The 21,732-nt window shown below is 37.1% G+C and overlaps 1 protein-coding gene across 3 annotated transcripts in view; it reads left to right on the top strand.

The window, feature by feature from the left end:
• The window catches only part of ap3d1 (adaptor related protein complex 3 subunit delta 1), an 86,679-nt gene that overhangs the window by 28,030 nt on the left and 36,917 nt on the right, over positions 1-21,732 (top strand). For all 3 annotated transcript variants that reach the window (XM_063032481.1, XM_063032482.1, XM_063032480.1), the window contains exons 3-16: positions 2,451-2,531; positions 5,330-5,410; positions 5,536-5,643; positions 5,740-5,869; positions 6,457-6,596; positions 8,321-8,394; positions 9,997-10,046; positions 11,970-12,019; positions 12,729-12,777; positions 14,051-14,196; positions 15,617-15,765; positions 15,926-16,156; positions 17,905-18,136; positions 21,335-21,480. In XM_063032481.1, the coding sequence (XP_062888551.1) occupies positions 2,451-2,531; positions 5,330-5,410; positions 5,536-5,643; positions 5,740-5,869; positions 6,457-6,596; positions 8,321-8,394; positions 9,997-10,046; positions 11,970-12,019; positions 12,729-12,777; positions 14,051-14,196; positions 15,617-15,765; positions 15,926-16,156; positions 17,905-18,136; positions 21,335-21,480 (1,667 nt within the window). The remainder of the gene's footprint in view (positions 1-2,450; positions 2,532-5,329; positions 5,411-5,535; positions 5,644-5,739; positions 5,870-6,456; positions 6,597-8,320; positions 8,395-9,996; positions 10,047-11,969; positions 12,020-12,728; positions 12,778-14,050; positions 14,197-15,616; positions 15,766-15,925; positions 16,157-17,904; positions 18,137-21,334; positions 21,481-21,732) is intronic.

Genomic DNA, 21,732 nt, shown 5'->3' with positions numbered 1-21,732 from the left:
GAGTCTAGGACAAAAGGACACAGCCTCAGGATAGAGGGGCGTCCATTTAAAACAGAGATGCAGAGAAATTCCTTTAGCCGGAGAGTGGTGAATTTGTGGAATTTATTACCACAGGCTGCTGTGGAGGCCAGGTCATTGGGTGTATTTAAGGCAGAGCTTGATAGGTTCTTAATTGGACATAGCATGAAAGGTTACAGGGAGAAGGCCGGGGAGTGGGGCTGAGGAGGGGGAGAAAGGACCAGCCAAGTGGCCGAATTCAGCTCCTATGTCTTATGGTCTAAATCAGCCATGATCAATGGGTCCAATTGCCTAATTCTGCTTGTATGTCTTGTTCTCTTAATGGACGTGACAGATTGTACACCAGGGTTTTAAAGGAAGTGGCTGCAGATACACTGGACACATTGGTTGAAATTTTTCCTTGCTTGCTAAATTCTGGGAAGGTACCTTAAGATTGGAAAACAGCCAATGTGACTCTCTTGTTCAGAACGGAAAGGAGATGGACAGAAGGCAGGGAACTACATGCCAAAAGGCCTGTCTTGTGCTGCGCTATTCTCTGTTCGGTTTCTGACAGGATGCCAGAATCAATAATTAAAGAGAAAATAGTTAATCATTTAGAAAAGTGTCAACAACTTAAGCTTACAAAAGGTATATGATTGGGCAAATTTGCTGGAATTCTTTGAGGATACAGTGGAGTATTAATAAAGGAGAATCTGTAAATATAGCGAATTGAGATTTCCAAGAGACATTTGACAAGATCTGGATAGGAAGTTAGTGTGTAAATCAAAAGCTCATGATATTGAAAGAAGTAAGCTAAATGGATTGAAAACTTGCTGTCTCATAGAAAACAGAATTGGAATAAATGGGTCCTTAGATCAGAGGTAACTGGTGAGTACCTTGGATTAATTCTTTGCCTGCAGTTCAATAATTACATTATGACCTGGAGGAAGGAATAGTATGCAAGGTTTCCAGATTTGCTGCAGATACTAAAGTGGATCGAAGGACTATGTTTCTGCAGTGGGGTATAGTCAGATTGAATGAGTGCAAAAAAGACTGGCAAGTAGAATTTAATGTGGGGAAATTAGAGATCATGAAGTTCGGTAAGAGAATTCAAAAGGCAGATTATTATCAAATTGGAGAAAGACAAGTACTAAGGGATCTAACTGTTGTAGTGCATGAATCACAAAAAACTAGCAGGCAAGATCAACTAGTAGTTGAACACATGGACACTACTATTTTTACTATAATATTTTTTGTATACTTTTTATAATTTATAGCTTTTATTACTATGTATTGCGATGTATTACTGCAGCAAAACAACCGATTTCACAACATATGGCAATGATATTAAATCTGATTCTAGTTAAAAAAGCAAACAGTATTTTGGCCCTCATTGAAACGGGGTTGGACTGTAGAAATAGGGAGATTTTGTTGCAATTCTACAGGGTGTTGGTGAGGCCTCACCTGGAATATGGCCTAAAAATAGACAGTAGCATTGTTGGCTGTACAAAGGAGGTTCACTGGGCTAATTCCTGGGATTCCTTCTAAGAAAGACCAAATCTGGGCCTTTATCCATGGAGTTCAGAGGAATGAGGTGTGATTCTGTTCAAAATTGAAGTGTGTAGATACAGTAAATGCAAGCAGGCTCTTTACTACTGAGACAAGAACTAGACATTATAGGTTAAGGGTGCAAGGTAAAATATTTAAGGAGAACCTGAGGGGAAACTTCACTCAGAAGAGTGGTGAGAGTGTGGAATTAGCTGCCGGCTGAAGATGTGGGTTTGAGTTCAACACCTAAGAGAAATGTGGATAAGTACACGGATGGGAGGGGTACGGAGGCCAATGGTCCCGAGTGCTGGTTGTTCAAACTGAGCAGAATAATAGATCGGCACGTGCAATATGGCCAAAAGGCTTAGTCCTGTGCTGTATTGCTCTATAACTCTAAATATATTAAATTCTAGTGACATCTTACAGAGTAGATTTAGGGTGTTCTCAGTCATGGAATGAAAGAGTCCTTTACAAGGGGACATAACTGCAAAGTAAGAGGCTATGTAGAAATTCCTTCTCTTAGAGTTTGAGAGTTTCTGGAGTTATCTGGCCAGCAGATAGCAGAACCTGTATCATTAGAACTATTTAAAATGAAGACGGATAATCCCGGGGGAAACAATTTTCCCCCGGGATTAATAAAGTATGACTATGACTATGGATAAATTTTTCATCAATCAATAGAGGATGTGGAGAAATGGCACAGAGGAGGAATAGAAGCCAGCATAGATTAACCATGATTCTATTATGTGGCATGCCAGACTTGATGGATCCATGCCTACTCATACTACTTATATGGAAGTATTGGTCTTTAAGACCCCGGTGTGCAGTTTTGATCCTGGTACCTAAGAAAATATATTGTTAGTGTTCATTGATATTTAAAGTTGTTTCTTTTTGCTCCATAATAGCTGCAGATGCTGGGATATGACATCAGCTGGGCTGCATTCAATATTATAGAAGTAATGAGTTCATCAAAGTTTACATTCAAGGTGAAGGTTCATCTTTTAATATTTCTACTGTTTAGTAAATGAATGCATATTAACTACAATCCTTGCTAATTAGATGCTATGAATCACTAAAGTTTAAATTATTCCTGCAAGGATTTCAGCTTAAGGTTCATAAATATTAGCAAATGCTTAAATTTGTCTGTTCTGGAAAACTTGTGTTAAAAGTTCTTTTCCATTTGTTCCTGTCGCTCATTTATTTTTCAGAATATTTGGAATATGTGATTCCAACCTGAAATCCCAATCCTCTAAATTTTTTTTTAAAGATCTAATTGTACAGCTGTTCATTCCTTGTTAAAACATACAAAGACTGAGAGATTTGAAGATTTTGTATTGATTTGCCTCATTTCAGTTTATACTTGATGTTGACACAAATACCACATGGAGGTGTTACTGCTTAGTGTGTATTCGTCAAACTGCACTTATCGTCTGGAGCTTTTTCAAATTATGGTTCAGACTTCTGTGTAAATTGATATGCATAATCACAATTTTTTTAAAAATCACTAATACTGTGTATCAGGGATTTAGATACCTTTGTTGATCTTTTTCCCCATTCATTTAATTCTTGGTACATTCAGTTGTTGTAATCGAGCTGTAAATATTTATTTGAAAAAGGTTTGTCCTGTACTTGTAGACTACATACAATTTCTGAACTCTGTAGAATTTTCTTTTTCTGCATAAATATGATACCAAAATGTGATCTTCAGTCAAGTCCTGAAACTAGATAGAGAACCCAATTAAATAAATAACACTGACATATTATACTTGTTCATTTATTTATTGAGAAAAATGATCCAATATTACATGTATTCGTTGAAAAAATTACGTGCACATTTGCTTTCAGTAACTGGTGTGGACCCCCACCCCCCAATACAGCAATAACTTCAACCAAACATTTCCGAAACTAATGATCAGTTCTGCACATCAGCTTGGATTAATTTCAGGCCATTCCTCCTTACAAAATGCTTTAACTCTGGGATATTGGTGGGCTTCCTTGCATGAACTGCTTGCTTCAGGTCCTTTCACAACATTTCTGTAGGATTAAGGCCAGGACTTTAGCCCAGCCATTCCAAAACACAAATTTTCTTTTTTTTTAAGCCATTCTATTGTTGATTTACTCTTGTCTTTTGGATCATTTTCTTGATGTATTATCTGGCTTCTATTAAGCTTCAGGTGGTGGACTGCTACCCTGACATTCTCATGTAAAACATCTTGACACACTATACACTTTCGAATTCATTGGTCCCTTAACAATTGCAAGCCGTGAGACAGCAAAGAAGCACCAAACCATGATGCTCCTTCCATCATGCTTTGTAGTTGGGAGGAGGTGTTGATGTGCAGTGCCCTTTTTCCTCCAAACATAGCAGTGTGCATTTCTGCCAAAAAGTTGAACTTTTGTCTCATCTGTCCACAGAATATTGTCCCAGAAGCATTGTAGAACATCCAGGTGGTCTTTTGCAAACTTGAATGCAACATTTTTTCTTTTTTTTTTTGGAGAACAGTGGTTTCCTCCGTGGTGTCCTTCCATAAACACCATTCTTGGTCAGTGTTTTTCTTATAGTGGACACATGAACAGAGATGTTAGCAAGCTTTAGAGATTTCTGCAGGTCTTTTGTGTTACCCTTGGGTTCTTTTACACCTTCAGCATTGCAAGTTGTGCTCCTGGTGTGATCTTTGCAGGATGCCCGCTCCTAGGGAGAGTAGCAATAGTACTGTGTTTCCTCCATTTGTAGACAATTTCTCTTTCTGTGGATTGATGAACACTCAGGTCTTTAGAAATGCTTTTGTAGCCTTTTCCAGTTTCACGCATCTCTACATTTCTTCTTCTAAGGTCCTCTGAAAGTTGTTTTGATCGAGGCACGCTGCACATAAACAGATCTTTCTTGAGAAGAGCAGGTTCTGTCAGTAACCTGACTTCATGTGTCTTTTTTTTATATAGGGCAAGGCACCTCTGCAGCCCCAATCTCATCTCATTGATTGGAACACCTCACTCCAAATAGCCTTTGCAGAAGGCATTACCCCAGTGGTTCATATACTTTTTCTAACAAATACATGTAATATTGGATCATTTTTCACAATAAATAACTAAATAAGTATGTTTTTTGTGTTATTTATTTAATCGGGTTCTCTTTATTTAGTTTTAGGACATGACGATCTGATTACATTTTAAGTCATACAAACGTTTGTATTTATGCAGAAATAGAGACAATTCTACAGGGCTTTCAAACTTTGTAGCCCCACTGTAGCCTTCAATAGCTAAAACTTGTTATTTGAGTCTGTGGGTATTGTCAATTCTATAGGTGGGGTTAGATTTGGCCCACAATGTCCTTTGACAAGAGTGCAAATTTAAACTGTACATTGCCTGTACATGGGCCATATCCCTCTATTTCTTGCATGTTCATATGTCTGTCTAAATCACTTTTAAACAGCTGGAACAACCTGTGTTTTTACTTCTGATTCACAATCCCACCCTTTCACCTCCCAAAGTTGGTAATGAATATGAAAAGGTACTTGCCTATTTGTTTGAAATTGACTCTTTATTCTGATTGAGTACAGAAACTAAATCTGATCCAATTTGGATGAGCACTTGGTTGAAGAATTCCCCTCTCTGATCTAATTTTCCTTTTTATTTGTATCCAGTTTCTAACCTTTCATTTTTCCACTGTGAATATGCAGTGTAATGTGTACTTTGTTTTGCTTATGCTGACTTGTACTTTAATGTGAAATGCATAGAGATTTTTACATTGGATTCTGTTAACTGTGTATATTTTTCCTTTTTGCAGAGAATAGGGTATTTGGCAGCCTCTCAGTGTTTTTATGAAGGAACTGATGTAATCATGTTAACAACAAATCAGATTCGTAAGGCAAGTTGACAGAAGGTTGATAAATGGATTTTCATTTTTTTTTAATGTGGTTAATTTTGCTGTGCTATGGATAATGTCACTCTTAATTCTAACTGGAATTTTTTTTAATATAATTGTACACACAGGATCTCAGCAGCCCGAATCAGTATGATACAGGCGTTGCTTTGACAGGTTTATCCTGTTTTGTTACTCCAGATCTTGCCAGGGATTTGGCAAATGACATTATGACGTTGGTGAGTTGTTTTAGATTTGAAACTTGGGCTTGAGAAGGGTCCCTTCTTGGATCTCTGCATTTATAGTTGTACACTAACAGCTACTTTGATCCACAGATGTCTCACACAAAGCCTTACATTAGAAAGAAAGCTGTGCTTATCATGTACAAGGTGTTCCTCAAATATCCGGAATCCCTGCGACCTGCCTTCCCACGCCTTAAGGAGAAACTGGAGGATCCAGATTCTGGTCAGTTGTTTTTATAGAACATTAGCAAATACCGTCTAATTGGTTGCACAAGTTAGCCTAGGAATTAATTTATAAGTTGATTTCTTATTCATTTTTTTGGTGTGAAGAAATCTTAACTATGTTTCAGGAGATTAAGTTAGTTGAATGGACACTGTTGTGGGCACATAAGCCACTGTCTAATATGTTCCAGAATCCAAAGCTGAATTATTTTGCTTAGGGAATATATTGATTCTGTTTAAAACTTAGGCTCAATTAGAGCAAAGTGGAATTTTGATCTGAGTTAATTTGGTCAAAATATATTTTAGCTAAAAGTTGTATTGAAGTTTGGATTGATCTATAATATCTCACAAAGTGCTTGGTGTCCACTACTCCCAAATATTAACTAGTAGTAATTTTTGCACTTCTTTTGTATTACATACTTTTAAACTTACTAATTAAAACTGTAAATAGAAAGTAGTATCAATGAAGTTAAGCTGCACAAATGCACCGTATGCTGAATTATCACATTAGCAGGGTAGAGGCCAAAGGTTCTAGATATTCTACACTTTATCACTCAGTGTAGACTCTTGCCTCTGTTTGTTCTACAGGTGTTCAGTCTGCTGCCGTAAATGTTATCTGTGAACTTGCCCGACGCAATCCGAAGAATTACCTTTCTCTGGCTCCACTGTTTTTCAAACTGATGACATCATCAACTAATAACTGGGTCCTCATTAAAATAATTAAACTTGTAAGTTCATAAAAAAAACTTTATAGGAAAGGCAGATATCAGACCTATTAGCCTAGTTTTACTCTAAGAGCCAGTTGTGCATAGATTTTAAATGTTTATGGTGATGCTGTGTGTTCATTTGACTCTTAACGGTGGATCGAATATCAAATTGTATCTGACCATAAGCTGGCACACAAGTATATATTGAGCATCTTGTTCTGCATCTGTTGAAGTAGTAAAGGGAAATAACCTAATTTATAACTAATACTGATTATTAAAATGGAATATGTAATGGAACTATTAGAAGGATGGGACGATGAGAGTTTGAAATAATTAGCCATAGAGTCCCACAGCACAGAAACGGGCCCCTCAGCCTGGTCTTCTGCCTATTCCCATCTATCAGCACCTTGACCATAGCCCTCCTTGCCTCTCTCATCCATGCACCCATTCAAACTTATCTAAATGTTTCAGTTGAACTTGTATCTACCACTTCTGCTGGCAGCTCGTTCCACACTCACATCACCCTCTGATCTAAGAAGTTCCTCTCAGATTCCCCTTAGATATTTCACCTTTCAACCGAAACTTATGACCTCTAATTCTAGCCTTGCCAGAACTAAGGGGGGAAATGCCTACGAGCATTTTGTATACTTTTATAAGCCCTCCTCTCATTCTTCTGCGCTCCCTTGTTTCACATTGTGACCAGAAAATGTAGAAGATTAGTCTGTAGTGTTTTACTTGCAAGAAGCACGTTGTTTAAAAATTTGGGAATTTTCTGCTCACAACTAAAAACGTAAATTGAGATGCATTTTTAATTTGTTAATGTGGGAATCTTAGATTTTAAAATGAGGAATCTGGAAGCAGGATTTTCATGGACAATTAAGACGATTACTGTCCCACAAATAAAAGGTGCAATTATTCTTACAAACTTGAGGGTCCTGCAGAAAATTATTTTCATATACATTCTTCAAGATCTGACATGACTGTCTCTGACAGATCACCACGGTTGCTTGTTGATTTTTGTGGTTGAATCGACAATTAATGTTACAGCAATTACACAGTAATTTAATTTACTTTGGTTAATGGCAAGAAAGGTCATTAAAAGTGGTTTATGATGCAGAGGTCAAATTGGAATGCTAAGAGTACAGTCTGCTCAGGCAAAGCTCCTGTGGTAAAAGAAATGAATATGATAACATTCTTGATGGTGTCAAACTATCAGAATGTCAGTAAATGGAGGAAATATCATCAAAGCAATTTGCAAGTTATTTCACAGGAAATGCATTGCTAACACTCAATGGTTTCTTTGTAGTAATATTTCAGGTACAGTACTGTGCAAAAGTCTTGGGCACATATATATTGCTAGGGTGCCTAAGGCTTTTGCACAGTACTGAATATTGGTCTTTCCAGTTACCAAATAACAGTTACTACTGCTGAGCCAATACAAAGCTAAGTTCTCTTATTTCTGTTTCCAACTGCCTTGCTACTTTAACCCATATACCGTACTGTGCAAAAATCTTAGGCACCCCCCTAGCTATTTATATGTGCCTAAGACTTTGCACAGTACTGTATGTTCTGGTCTTCTCAGCATTGTGATGGTGATCCTGGCTGTTTTTTGGGTGCCAAACCGACTAGGCTGCCTTACTGTTCGAGTTTAAAAGTTTTGGTTAGATGATCGGTTTGCATTTGATAATAGTTACACTCACCATAAGTGTAAATTTATCTAATAATGATACTTATTTTTCTGCTAGTTTGGAGCTCTTACCCCACTTGAGCCACGGCTGGGGAAGAAGCTCATTGAACCACTGACAAATTTAATACACAGGTTAGTAATGGCATGTACTGTTCTGTTTCCATTTGAATAAACAAATAGCCACTACCATCCAAGAGTATGCCTGGATAAGATGCATACTGTTCTATCTCATAATACATGGAATTCAGAAAGTGTCGTTGTTCAGTCTGCTTAACAGGCTTGCTATTTGAGAAATTATCTTAAGACTTGTGATCAAAGGCTTGCTCCAAAGAGTTCAATATAAAATTAGATATCAGACACTTTTGTAACGTGAATGATAATTCCTAAAATATTGTATTTCAATACATTTCTAACTAATTAAATTATTTGCAAAAAGGATTTTTAAATGCCAGTTATCTCAAAATTAGATTTAATCATATGATCTTAAAAATCTGTATTCATTTCGGGATATGAGTTACAAAAACCTATCCATATAGTTCATTAGTAAATAGTATTTTCAGCAAATGTTTTTTGCATCAGTGCTCTGGACATAATACTGTGAAGTTTTACTTTAATGGACACATTTTGTAATTTAACAAGTGTATTGTAAGCTCTTTGTGTACTACATTTATTTTTTTGGTACTTTGTTCACTGTTCCCTGCCTACAGGGAAAAACGCATGTTTTTGATGAACAAGTGGTTCTTGTAATGAAATAAATAAGTCTGAACTATATGTTGCTTGATAACTTGATGTGCATTTTTAGAATTATCGAGTACGTTTTTGAGGTTTTTCTGTTACTTTCAGTTGTTAGCACATTTGACAGTTATTGCAAAAGCATGCCAGGGTATAAACGACTAGATATTTTGCTAATGAGCATTCAGATTATTTTCATGTAATGCAGACAATAATACTCTCATTTTCAAAGTTTGATCTGTATTTGCTTACAAGTCATTGGGTATATTTAAAGCTGAGGTTAATAGGCTCTTGGTTAGTAAGGACGTAAAAGCTTTTGGGGAGAAAGCAGCAGAATGGGGTTGAGAGGAAAAACTTGTCAGCAATGATGAATTGACAGTAGACTCAATGAGCCAAATGGCATAATTCTATTGTCTATTATGGTCTAATAATCTTTAAAGATTATTGAGCCAAGGGTTTGAGGAGGGGAGGTAACAGATATTGAGCCGAGGAAAGGGATGCATGTATTTATTAAATATTAACATTATCATTAAACTGTTACAAATCCATGTGAGATTCAGAAAATTCTGTTATCATCCACTCGTAATGCATGATGTCATTCAGTTGCTTGATCAGTTAACATTGATTTAGTTAAGTGCGGTAATTAAAGTGCTAGTGGGCAAATAAGACGAAGTTATATCTGGGTGTACCTGAACAGTAAGGCTGAGGAAGAGTGGATGGCATATGGTGGATATATTTTGCAGGAGATAAAAAAGTGAGCATAACATGGAAGAGAGGTATCTTACTACCTTGAACTTGCCAGAGTGTGGGAAAACATATTGGCTTTTCAATACAAAGAGAAACTTGCACATTCTTAATAAGGTGATCTTACAAGTGGCCAGCAGGCCATATGACAACAAGTGCAGTAACCAAGAGGGAATATTTCAGATACCAGCTAAAATTGCCATTGTACTGCAAAATTAACAGTTCAACATAAATTGCATTCTATTTTCTGTCTTGCAGTACCTCAGCCATGTCCCTTTTGTATGAATGTGTGAACACCGTGATAGCAGGTAACATCCTTCTGGTAATCAGCAGTCTATTTGGTTTTTAATGCAAAACTGTTTTTTTAAAAAAAAGGTTTAAGGTAATAATCCGTTAGAAAAGTAGCTGTTTACGTTTCATCTGTTCCATAAAATTGGCAACCTTTAAGATATTTTTCTGTTTTTAAGTATAAAATTGTTCAGAACTGCCAAAATATTATCAGGCACAGAGGGATACAACTAAAAGAATGTTTCTTGGAAAACAATATTCTGTCATTAAGACAAAAACACAAGTGTGATGAATTGCTCTAAGCCAGGAAACTTGAAGATAAATAGATTAAAATCAAAATTATCACAGTTATGCTGCAAAAATTCCATAATGTATTGATAATTCAAAAATGAGCTAGTTGTTTCATTTCTGTGAAAATCCATTATCTTTATAGTTTTTGAATACGTTGATTAGTTTTGATAAATAGTTGTAGAATTCGTTAGCAGAGGTGGGAAGAAATTTTTGCCAATTTTAATATTTGTATACTGACCAAAGTTACTTGAAATTTTTTTCAAAAAAAGTAAGCATAATTGAAGTGCAATCCTGTTGGAGATTTTCTTTTGGACAGTGTGCCATCTTTTAATTCCTTAGGCTGTCTGAAGACAAACAGCAGAATTTTAGCCAGGAATGTTCAGTTTTTCCATCTAAATTCAGTCTGCACCAGTGTTTGACAACTATAGTTGGCAATATATATGATTATAGTTATAAGAATGTCAGGAGTCCACCTCTCACTTGTAATGGCTGTTCTGTTTGTGTTGCCGCGTGGCCAAGTGGTTAAGGCGTTCGTCTAGTGATCTGATGGTCGCTGGTTCGAGCCTTGGCTAAGGCAGCGTGTTGTGTCCTTGAGCAAGGCACTTAACCACACATTGCTCTGCAATGACACTGGTGCCAAGCTGTATGGGTCCTAATACCCTTCCCTTGGACAACATTGGTGGCGTGGAGAGGGGAGACTTGCAACATGGGCAACTGCCGGTCTTCCATATAACCTTGCCCAGGCCTGCGCCCTGGAAACCTTCCAAGGCGCAAATCCATGGTCTCACGAGATTAATGCATGCCTATTATTATTATTATTATTATTCCTGTGAACCCTCCACTCTTGTTTTTAGTATCTGTGGTGATCTCAAGCACTACTGGTTTTAAGATGATGCTTAAACAGTTAGCTATCAGCATTCATCACCATAATAACTGTGTTTAGGCCACTGCTATATGCTTCATATCTACACCAATAATTCCGTATTTCAGGTGTTATAGGTAGTGTTAGACTACTTACAGCCCATTTCCCTATTTGACCTTAACATAGCTTCTAATCCTTCTGAATGCTGAATCATTGACTGTTTATGAAGATGCTGCTTCATTAGTTTTTTCCCCAGCATTTTCTGTTTTTGTTTCAGATTTCTAGCACCTGCAATTTTTTATTTTCATCTTCTAACATTTTAATACCTACTAGATCCCCTATTAAGATACTAAAATCTTCAGGAATCAGAGTGGAGAAATTTTGACTATTCATTACAATGGGTGGTGATTAGAAAAATTAGAAAAGGCTGGTTAAGTGTTGCTATTTATCAATATGCCTGCAACTGGAGTACAAATGCTATGATTAAGAACTAAAAAGTAGTGAAATGAGAGTTATTCATTGAGATAGCCTGGGCACAGCTAAACTTCTCTGTTGTAAAATCCCGTTAATGTTCTTGAGATTGAAGATTTCATAACTTAAATTTACGCGCTATTGAATTAAGGTCATCCCATTCAGTCAAATGGTATATACTAAATAATTGTCATAGTTTGAAGCAGGTCAGATGGCCTGACAATCTTCTGATCTAAAGTATTAAGAGACCCTATTAAATTTATTTTCTGTCAATAAAATGTTTATCAAAGTTGAGGCTAACATTTTCTTGCTTCTACAGTTCTTATCTCTCTCTCTTCTGGAATGCCGAACCACAGCGCCAGCATCCAGGTACCACGTTTTCTCTATGGTATCATCTATTATATTTTTCATTATTTTGTCTGGGTTCTGTTTGACGGGGTTCGTTTTTGCCTTTGAGTTTTTTTTAGTTTTAATCAAGGAATATATTTTCATTGATTTTATATTGAAAATATAATTTAGTATTTAAATTACATTTTCAATATAAAATATTTTCAGTATAAATATAACTTAAACATATTTAAATACTGAAGTGCTTTGCAAGTTCTTAAGGATATACTGAAGTGTTACATTCCATCAGTTTATGATATTTTCATTGGAGTGGTGATCATAATAATTTATTCTTATTTTATTTAGCAATACAGTACGGAGTGGCCCCTTCTGACCTTTTGTGCCACACTGCCCCAGCAATCCCCGACAAACCCAAATAACTGTAACCTAATCACGGAACAATTTACACTGAACAATTGGACTGTGGGAGGAAACCCAGAGAAAGCCCACACATTCCACAGGAAGAACATACAAATTTCTTACAGAACAGCACTGGAATTGAATTCCAAACACTGGGACCTCCACGATGTAACGCTAACCACTGCGCTACCATAGCACCATGTGTAATAATACTGTGTAAAAAGTTATTTTTGATAGTGTTATTGTTATTGCTACGCTTTTCTCCGTTATTGTTATGAACACTTGAGGTTTTCTTCGTTATCCCTACAAATTAGGTTTTTTTTCTCCTCAGCTTTGCGTGCAGAAGTTGCGAATTCTCATTGAAGATTCTGACCAAAACTGTAAGTAGGTAGTTATATATTTATTCCTAGTTTGAAGTTCTAAGTTTTCAGCCAATTCCATTAAAAATGTGCCTAAACTGTACAGGTACCTCAGACAGTCTCTTCCAAGGCTCTACATGATTGCAGTTATTTATGCACTCATATCCTCTCCTAGTAACAATACACAAAAATTGTTCTGATATATATATATCATCACCGATAGTGGGAGAGTCAAGGACCTGAGGGCATAATCCCATAATAAAGGGACATCCCTTCAGAACAGAAATGAGGAGGAATTTCTTTACCCTGAGGCTGGTGAATCTGTGAAATTCATTGCCACAAACAGCTGTGAAGGCCAAGTCATTGGATATATTTAAAATGGAGTTTGATAGGTTCTTGATTAGTACTTAATTGGTAAGGGCATTTAAGGTTATGGGAAGAGGGTAGGTGATTGGGGTTGAGAGAGAATGGTGGAACAGACTCATTGGGCTGAATGGCTTAATTGCATTTCAGACTAGGCCTGTATTCATTGAAATTTAGTGGAATTAAATCTCATGTAAACAGTTTCTGTCTCAAGGGCATGAAGTCTGGATGTAGGGAATATGTTACCCCCTAGCTGAGGAGTCTATAAACAGGGGTCATAGAGTCAGAATAAGAGGTAGACTTAAGTATTGAGAAGAGAGGAAATCTTTTAACTAAGGGATGAGTAGGCTCAGTCGTTGGGCTCAATTGAAATAGATTGATTATTTTTTGAATATTAAGGGATTTAGATAATTTGAGACTAATACAGGAAAGTGGCTCTATGTTACAATGACAGCTTTGATCTTGATGAATGGTGAGGATGGCTCAACACACCTATTTGTGATTAATTTCTTACATTCTTTGAAATTTTGTAAGTTGTCTTCAGCTGACTTGAAGTCTACTGTAGCTGTGCATTTCTAGGGCTATGTGCTTCATTTTCAATAGGGCCCATAGTGGGGTAACATTAGTGTTATTCTGGTGTAGTCACGTGCTGACCCTCAACCTGGAGAGGAGATGTTTACTTTCCCTACTCTTAACTACTGATCCAGCCATTGGTTTTCAAATGTAATCTAGTGCAAATGATTTTTAAGTTTAAAAGCAGTGCTTTGAACATTGATTCCTTATCCAGTCAATTCTGTTTAAGTAGAATTTCAAGAATCCTGAGCATTTGTAACTATTGGTGTAGATGAGCATTGATTTTTGCATATGGTGTTTATATATATTTTTTTTAAGTATTGTGACAAATTGCCAAAGATTCTGAACTATTCTGCAGTGAAGTATCTGGGTTTGCTGGCTATGTCGAAAATTTTGAAGACTCATCCAAAGTCTGTACAGTCCCACAAGGATCTAATCTTGCAGTGTTTAGATGACAAGGATGAATCTATACGACTCCGAGCTCTAGATCTTCTGTATGGAATGGTAATCTACCATCTTTTTGGTCACTTTCTCAATGAAGCATATGAAAATTTCACCAAACTGTTACATGTTTCTTAATCTCTACAACCTTCTGAGTAGTCACTCAGTTGATCCAAAACATTTTATAGTGATTAAAGTTGTTCCATAATGGCTATGCTATCTTATGGTTGAAAAATGACTTGTAGCACAGTACCTAACAGAAAGAGATACTTTTCAAGACAAGGGCATAATTGAAAAACTGGAACTTAAAATAATTCTTGTGGCAAGGTCTAATAGGAATGTGTTGCACTGAGCTAATCTTGGTTCCTTAAATGATATATCGTGAAAGATCTTGAGCTTGCCAGTGCATTTCAACTTCTTAAGTGCATGTTTCGTGCTTCAACACAGCTGTTTATACAGAGCCTAGAACGAGTAGTTCTTGTAAATATTGGTTGTTCCATACAGCCTGATAAGATAATATTAGGCTGGGATCCTGCTATTATAGATGGCGTACATTTCTGTTTATGGTAAGGTTTGAGTTCTTTGAAGGGATGTTGTGCAGTTATACGCTTGCAGCCTACATTGCTATTAACCTTCCCAAGCATTAATAAGCTTACTGGAAGTCATCAACATTTTGAGCTAAATTATCATTTCTCACTATCCCATTATTGAATGTATTCTAACTCTAAACAGTTCAGTTAGTGTGCAACTGAAAACATAAGTCTTCTTTCTATTGTGTAGATACAGCTTTTAAAAACAAATTTTAATATTTAATTATATGTTGCACAAAGTACAGCACAATTTAAATTTTTGCTTGACGTTCTCATTAATCCAGTGGTGACTATTTGTATACCTAACTTGTCCTTAATTAACCTTACAAGTAAAACTATCATTTATATTTTCAAGAATTCCACCTATGTATTTTAATCCACAAAAAAGCCAAATGGCTTAATTTTTCTCCTATGTCAATTGGTCTTATATAATGGGGTTAAGAGGGATAAGAAATCAACCATGATGGAATGGCAGAGTAGACTTTATGGGCTGCATGGCCTAATTCCATTCCTATGTCTTGTGGAAAAGTAGTATATCTGAATTGTGAATAATTGCAGAAAACCCTACTTTTATTAATGTTTTATAAAATTGTGGGTTGACTCAGACCCCAATCCAATTTTCTGGGTTTTTTTTTGTTGTTTCTAAATCTGAATTGTGTATTGCTGCTTGATCCACTAGTTTGGAGTGGGTGGCTATTTTGCTAACCAGTGTAAGGAAAAACCAGAGCACATAGACTTAAAGAAGTGCAAATAAAAGCAATGTATTTCTCTTTTATAAAGATTGTACTTTAGTTTAATGTTGGATGTTAACCAGTGAGTGCATTGTGGTTTGGAAAACTTACAAGTAAACTCATCTGCATTTAAATTTTGTTTTATTAACTCCAATGTTGTAGGTTTCTAAGAAGAATTTGATGGAAATTGTTAAAAAATTAATGATTCATGTAGATAAAGCAGAGGGTACAACGTATAGAGATGAACTCCTGACAAAAATCATTGACATATGTAGTCAATCCAACTATCAATACATCACTAATTTTGAATGGTAAGTTCTTAGCCACCTTAAAATGCAATTTGATTGATTTTGTTTAACAAACACATATTTCAGTCTTATACTGATACAGTATGTGCCAATGTTTTTTTAAATTCAATCATATTTTTACTCCAAAATTTTTGTTATCTACTGAAGCTTTTTTATACCACAGGTACATCAGCATTTTGGTTGAACTGACTCGACTGGAAGGAACACGACATGGCCATCTAATTGCGGCGCAAATGCTTGATGTAGCTATTCGGGTAAAGGCCATCCGAGCATTTGCAGTGTCCCAGATGGCTATGTTGTTAGATAATGCCCACCTACTTGCTGGCAATATGCAAAGGAATGGAATTTGTGAAGTTCTATATGCTTCTGCGTGGATTTGTGGTGAATTTTCAGAGTAAGTACTGCCTAATGTACTTAAGGAAACTTAAGATAGCATTACTAGATAACATAGAAGATGTATTTCTATGATGGAAGATACAAAATTTTAAGTAGCATTTTAAGCCTCCAGTACATTGTGATCCTGGGGTCATGAATTGCTTAGTGCTCTCCCCTAGCAGTAATATCCAATCCTTAGAATTCCCTCCTCTGAATAAATTTAGTATTTCAACATTACAGAATCAGGTTTAATATTGCTAGCATATTTCATGGAATTTGATTTTTGTGGCAGCAGTACAATGCAATATATAATAATCGAGGGGAAAAATGAATTACAGTAAAAAGAAATATATATATTTTTGTGTGTATTTATAAATATATATATATACACCCACACACGGTACTAATTTAACTATTTAATATATATGTGGGTATGTAAATATTAGATAAGTAGTGCAAGATTTAAAAAAATAAATAAAAGTAGTGAGATAGTGTTCATAGGCTCAGTGTCAATTCAGAAATCAGATGGCCGAGGGAAAGATGATGTTCTTGAATCATTGAGTACGTACTTTCAAATGTACCTCTTTCCTGTTGGTAGCAATGAGAACAGGGCATTTCCTGGGTGATGGAGGTCCTTGAGGATGGATGCTGAGTTTTTGAGGCATTGTCCCTTGAAGGTGTCCTGGACACTACCGTGATAGAGCTGACTAAGTTTACATCTCTCTGCAGCTTTATTTCGATCCTGTGCAGTAGCGCCCCCCCCCCACCCCACCAATACCACTTGATGAAGCAGCCAGAATGTACATCTGTAGAAATGTGCAAGTGTCTTCTCAAACTCCTAATGAAGTGTAGCCACTGCCTTCTTTGTAGCTGCATCGATATGGTGGGCCCAGGTTAGATCCTCGGAGATATTGACACCCAGGAATTTGAAATGCTCACTCTGTCCACCTCTGATGAGGGCTGGTGTGTGTTCCCATGTCTTACTCTTTCAGAATTCCACAATCAGTTCTTTTGTCTTACTGACGTCGAGTTTAAGGTTGTTGCTGCAACACCACTCAAAAAAGCTGATACATCTTTCTCCTGTATGCCCTCTCGTCACCATCTGAAATTCTGCCAACAATAGTTGCGTTGTCAGCAAATTTATAGATGGCATTTGAGCTGTGCCTAGCCGCACAGTCAAGGGTGTAGGGAGAGTAGAGCAGTGGGCTGAGCACACAACCTTGACTTGCACCAGTGTTGATTATCAACGATGTGGAGATGTTATTTCCAATCCATAAAGATTGTGATCTTCCATTTAGGAAGTCAAGGATCCAGTTGCAGAGGGAGGTACAGAGGCCCAGGTTTTGGAGCTTTTCAATCAGAACTATAGGAGTAATCTGTTAAATCCTCCCTCTTCAGCTGTCTGCAGACTTGATTAAATGTCATTGATGAATTTGGAGCAGTATTGTTTTGTAAACCAGTGCCCCTGAGAACTACACAGGTTCATTTTATAAAATACACTGCTGGGTTTTTAAGGCTGGAATCTTACAACTTTTATTTAACAAGACTTGTATGACAGGACCATTGGACTTGGAATAGTCATTTGACCTCTAAGTTTGTTCTGCCATCCAATCGTATCATAGTTAACCTGTGCCTCAAGTATTTTTATCTCTGATTAACAACTGTAAGGTTTCAATCAGTCAGACAGCATTCAATTTAACCTCCATTGTATCATTTTAGCTGCGAGAAACTACTTGTGAGATTTTAACTTGTGCGTGTGTTTACCAGACATCTTCAGGAGCCTAATCAAACCCTGGAAGCTATGCTGAAGTCCAAAGTCACAACACTGCCAGGACACATACAGGCCGTTTACGTGCAGAATGCCGCAAAGTTGTATGCATCAATATTACAGCAGCACGAGCAAGCGGGAGACAAGGAAGCTGCTGAGGAAATAACTCAAATGCTGATTGACAAGCTACCCCAGTTTGTTCAGAATGCAGATCTTGAAGTGCAGGAGCGGGTACGTGAGCAGCATTTCTTTTTACAGTTTCACTGTAGACTTTGTAATCGTCCTGTGCCCATTCCTATAGTGTCTTTGTTACATTCTTGCCATTATAAATCTGATTCGAGTTATTTGGACTGACTTTGGGTCTTCTGCTTTTCACCCAGCACCAAATTAGTAACCACTGGAAGAGTGTAGTTATCACAACAGTATTACAGTGTCAGCGACCCAGGTCCAACTCTGCTGCTGTGTGTAAGGAGTTTGTACTTCCTTGCCGTGACAGTGCAGACTTCCTCCAGGTGCTCCGGTTTCCTTCCACGTTCCAAAGGTGTACAGATTAAAGGGTTTATTGGTCACATGGGTGTAAATGGGCAATGTGGACTCATTGGGCCAGAAGGGCCTGTTACCTTGCTGTATCATAATAATAATAATTTTCCCATCTCATGCAGGTAACAAAGCTTTTTTATCTTCTTTCTCATGTAAATTTCTGATCATTGTTCAAAGGCATTTTGGTCCCTAATAATATTTCATTCAGACTAACCATTCCTTCGCTGACATCTACATTGAATAACAGCAAAAATTGCTAGTTAAATGGAACTCTGACAGATGGAATAAAATTTAGCCAATTATTTAGTAATTCTAAGGCAATATGCAGTACTATTGATGTTTTAGACCATAAGATATAGGAACAGAAACAGGCCATTTGCTCCATCGAGTCTGCTCTGCCATTTCATCGTGGCTAATCTATTTTCCCTCTCAGCCCCTCTCTCCTGCCTTCTCCCCGTATCCCTTCATGCCCTGACCAATCAAGAATGTATCAACCTCTACCTTAAATATACTTAAAGACTTTGTCTCCACGACCGCCTGTGGCAACAAATTCCATATATTCATCACTCTGTGACTAAAGAAACTCCTCTTCATCTCTGTTTTAAAAGGACACCCCTGTATTCTGAGTCTGTCCTCTGGTCTTAAGACTCTCCCACCATAGGCAATATCCTCTCCACATTCACTCTATCAAGGCCTTTAACCATTCAATAGGTTTCAATGAGGTCACCCCTCATTCTTCTGAATTCCAGTGAGTACAGACCTAGAGTCATCAAACACTTTTCATATGACAAGCCTTTCAGTCCTGAAATCTGGACATTAAACCTCCAAACTTTTACTTCATTAAGTTTTAACAATCCTAAGTTGAAATAAATTTAACTGTTTGTAAAATAAATGAAGTTTTATTGTCATGTTGACATAAAATCTTCAGCTCCAGATGATTTCAGAACATTGCCGATATATTAACATCTTATGGTAAATATTAGAATCGTTTTGTTAATGAGAAGTGTTCAGCAAGTACCTGGCATGTATTATTTTACCATCATATTGCTCATTGAAGTTGATAGAAATTGATAAATTCACCTGTGCTGAGATGAAAAACTTGTCTTGCATACTATTGATAGAGATATTTTCATTACGATAGTGCATTGAGGTAGTATAAGGGAAAACAATAAATGAATGCAGAATGAAGTGTTAGTTACAGAGAAAGTGCCGTGCAGGTAGACAAAAAGGTGTAGGGCCATAACATAGATTGTGAGGGCAAGAGTCCAATTTATCATACTAGAGGACCATTCAATTGTCTTATAACAGCAGGATAGAAGCTTTCTTTGAGTCTAGTGGCTTTTGGACTTTTGTATCTTCTGCCCGATGGGAGTGGAAAGAGAGGAAGTCTGATGAGGTGGGGGTTTTGATTATGTTAGCCGCTTTACTGAGGTAGCAAGAACTGTAAAGTCCATGGAAGGATGCTGGTTTCCGTGATGTGCTGGGCTGTATCTGCAACTCTGCAGTTTCTTGTGGTTACATGCAGAGCGTTGCCATACCGAGCTGTGATGCATCCTGATAGGATACATTCTGTGATCAGTTTAATACATTTATTCAGTTATTTTAAACACAGTCATGGCAAAATAGAAAATTAACCAATTAGTCACTTGTCTAATTTCTCCCTTGATCTCAGTCACCGCCTTCAACCTCAAGAAATCTGTGAAAACTGTATAATAGCTTTTGGCAACATGAATTATCATAGCTCCAGGCAAAACTATTCACACACCACAGTTGTGAAGTTGCAAAGTTAGTCATACTCTTAATATTATTGTAATGCACACACTAAGTACACCCTTAATTCTATGGAGTTTAATATGCAGTTCTGCTGAAATGCATGAATTTGTTCTTATAGGTGTTCATGTGCTGGGAAGAGCTGGTGTCATCAACATGTCAACATAACCTACTTCCAAAGATGTACAATTAATTTTAAATAAGCATTTTGATCAATAGACTTGCTGTGATACCTTGTTGTAAATTTCTAGGCAATTCTAGAATCATATGTACAAATCTTCTGTCTTTCGCTAAGTAGGTCTATAAGATAGTGTAAATATGAATTGGGTGGCAGGACGGAGATGTGTCTCTGCCAAAGGAGGTGTAAGGCGCTCCTTCTCTCCACTAGCCTGTGGGTCACCCGTTTTGTAAAGAAGGCAATGGCAAACCAATTCTGAGGGGGGAAAATATTTGCCAAGAACAATCATGGTCAAAGACCATGATTGCCCAAGTCATACAACCTGGCATATAATAAATGATGATGAATACCATACTCTATTAACACCTTACATGTTAGAGCATAAGACATAGGAGCAGAATTAGTCTATTTAGCCCATTGACTCTGCTCCACTATTCGACCATGGCGGATTTATTTACTCCAGTACATTGGTCTTATGGACCTGCCTTCTTATCACTTCTATTAGTCTCTAATGCATAGTACTGAGAGTGGTATGCGCATTTATGATTCTTTCTCCATCCATGGCTTCCAGCCCTTTCAGATGGCCACCCACTTCTTCCCGTAAGCTCTCTTTAACTGTGGCAAGGCCATCTCATGCTACATATATTTTCCAGGAAACATTCAGCCTCCCTAAAGCTCGAAATTGATTTCAGTTCTCACTCAAGCTGAGAAATCCTGAGAGCTTGAGCTAAGTCTGTAAAAAGCACTTTCTACAAATATAGTTCAAAAGAATAGAGGTCTGAGGTTCCCTTATGACGCAGGAATTGCAGGTAGAAATTTCAGCTCCTGTTTGTGATCAAGAGACTGTTTTTCATCTTTAGTTTCAATTGACAGCAGATTCAAAGCTTTGCTGTCCTTACTGATTACTGACATCTCTGCTGATTATTGACTTTTTTCTTCAGGCTTCATGTATTCTCCAGCTGATAAAATACATACAGAAGCTTCAAGCTAAAGATATCCCTGTAGCAGAAGAAGTCATGGCCTTATTTGCTGGAGAACTTAACCCTGTGGCTCCTAAGGCACAGAAGAAAGTCCCACTGCCGGATGGGTAAGTAAACCTTTTTTATTTTCGCTATTTGAAAAGCACTTGTATTCTCTGCATCAGTTTAAGGAATAAGCTTTCTGTAGTTGTGACGTTTTCTGTTTTATAATTGAATGATTGTTTATTGATGGAAACTGAATTACAATTGGGACATCAAATGAAGCTATTATTTTCATTTTCTAAATATATGAATTAATGTTTCACTTAATAGACTCTGCAACAGAAGCACGAACTACTGGAGTAGAGAATTATTGATTA

The sequence above is a fragment of the Mobula hypostoma genome, chromosome 24 (assembly GCF_963921235.1).
Source record: "Mobula hypostoma chromosome 24, sMobHyp1.1, whole genome shotgun sequence".
In the NCBI taxonomy this organism is placed as follows: Eukaryota; Metazoa; Chordata; class Chondrichthyes; order Myliobatiformes; family Myliobatidae; genus Mobula; species Mobula hypostoma.
This window is presented reverse-complemented; position numbering and strand designations above follow the sequence as displayed.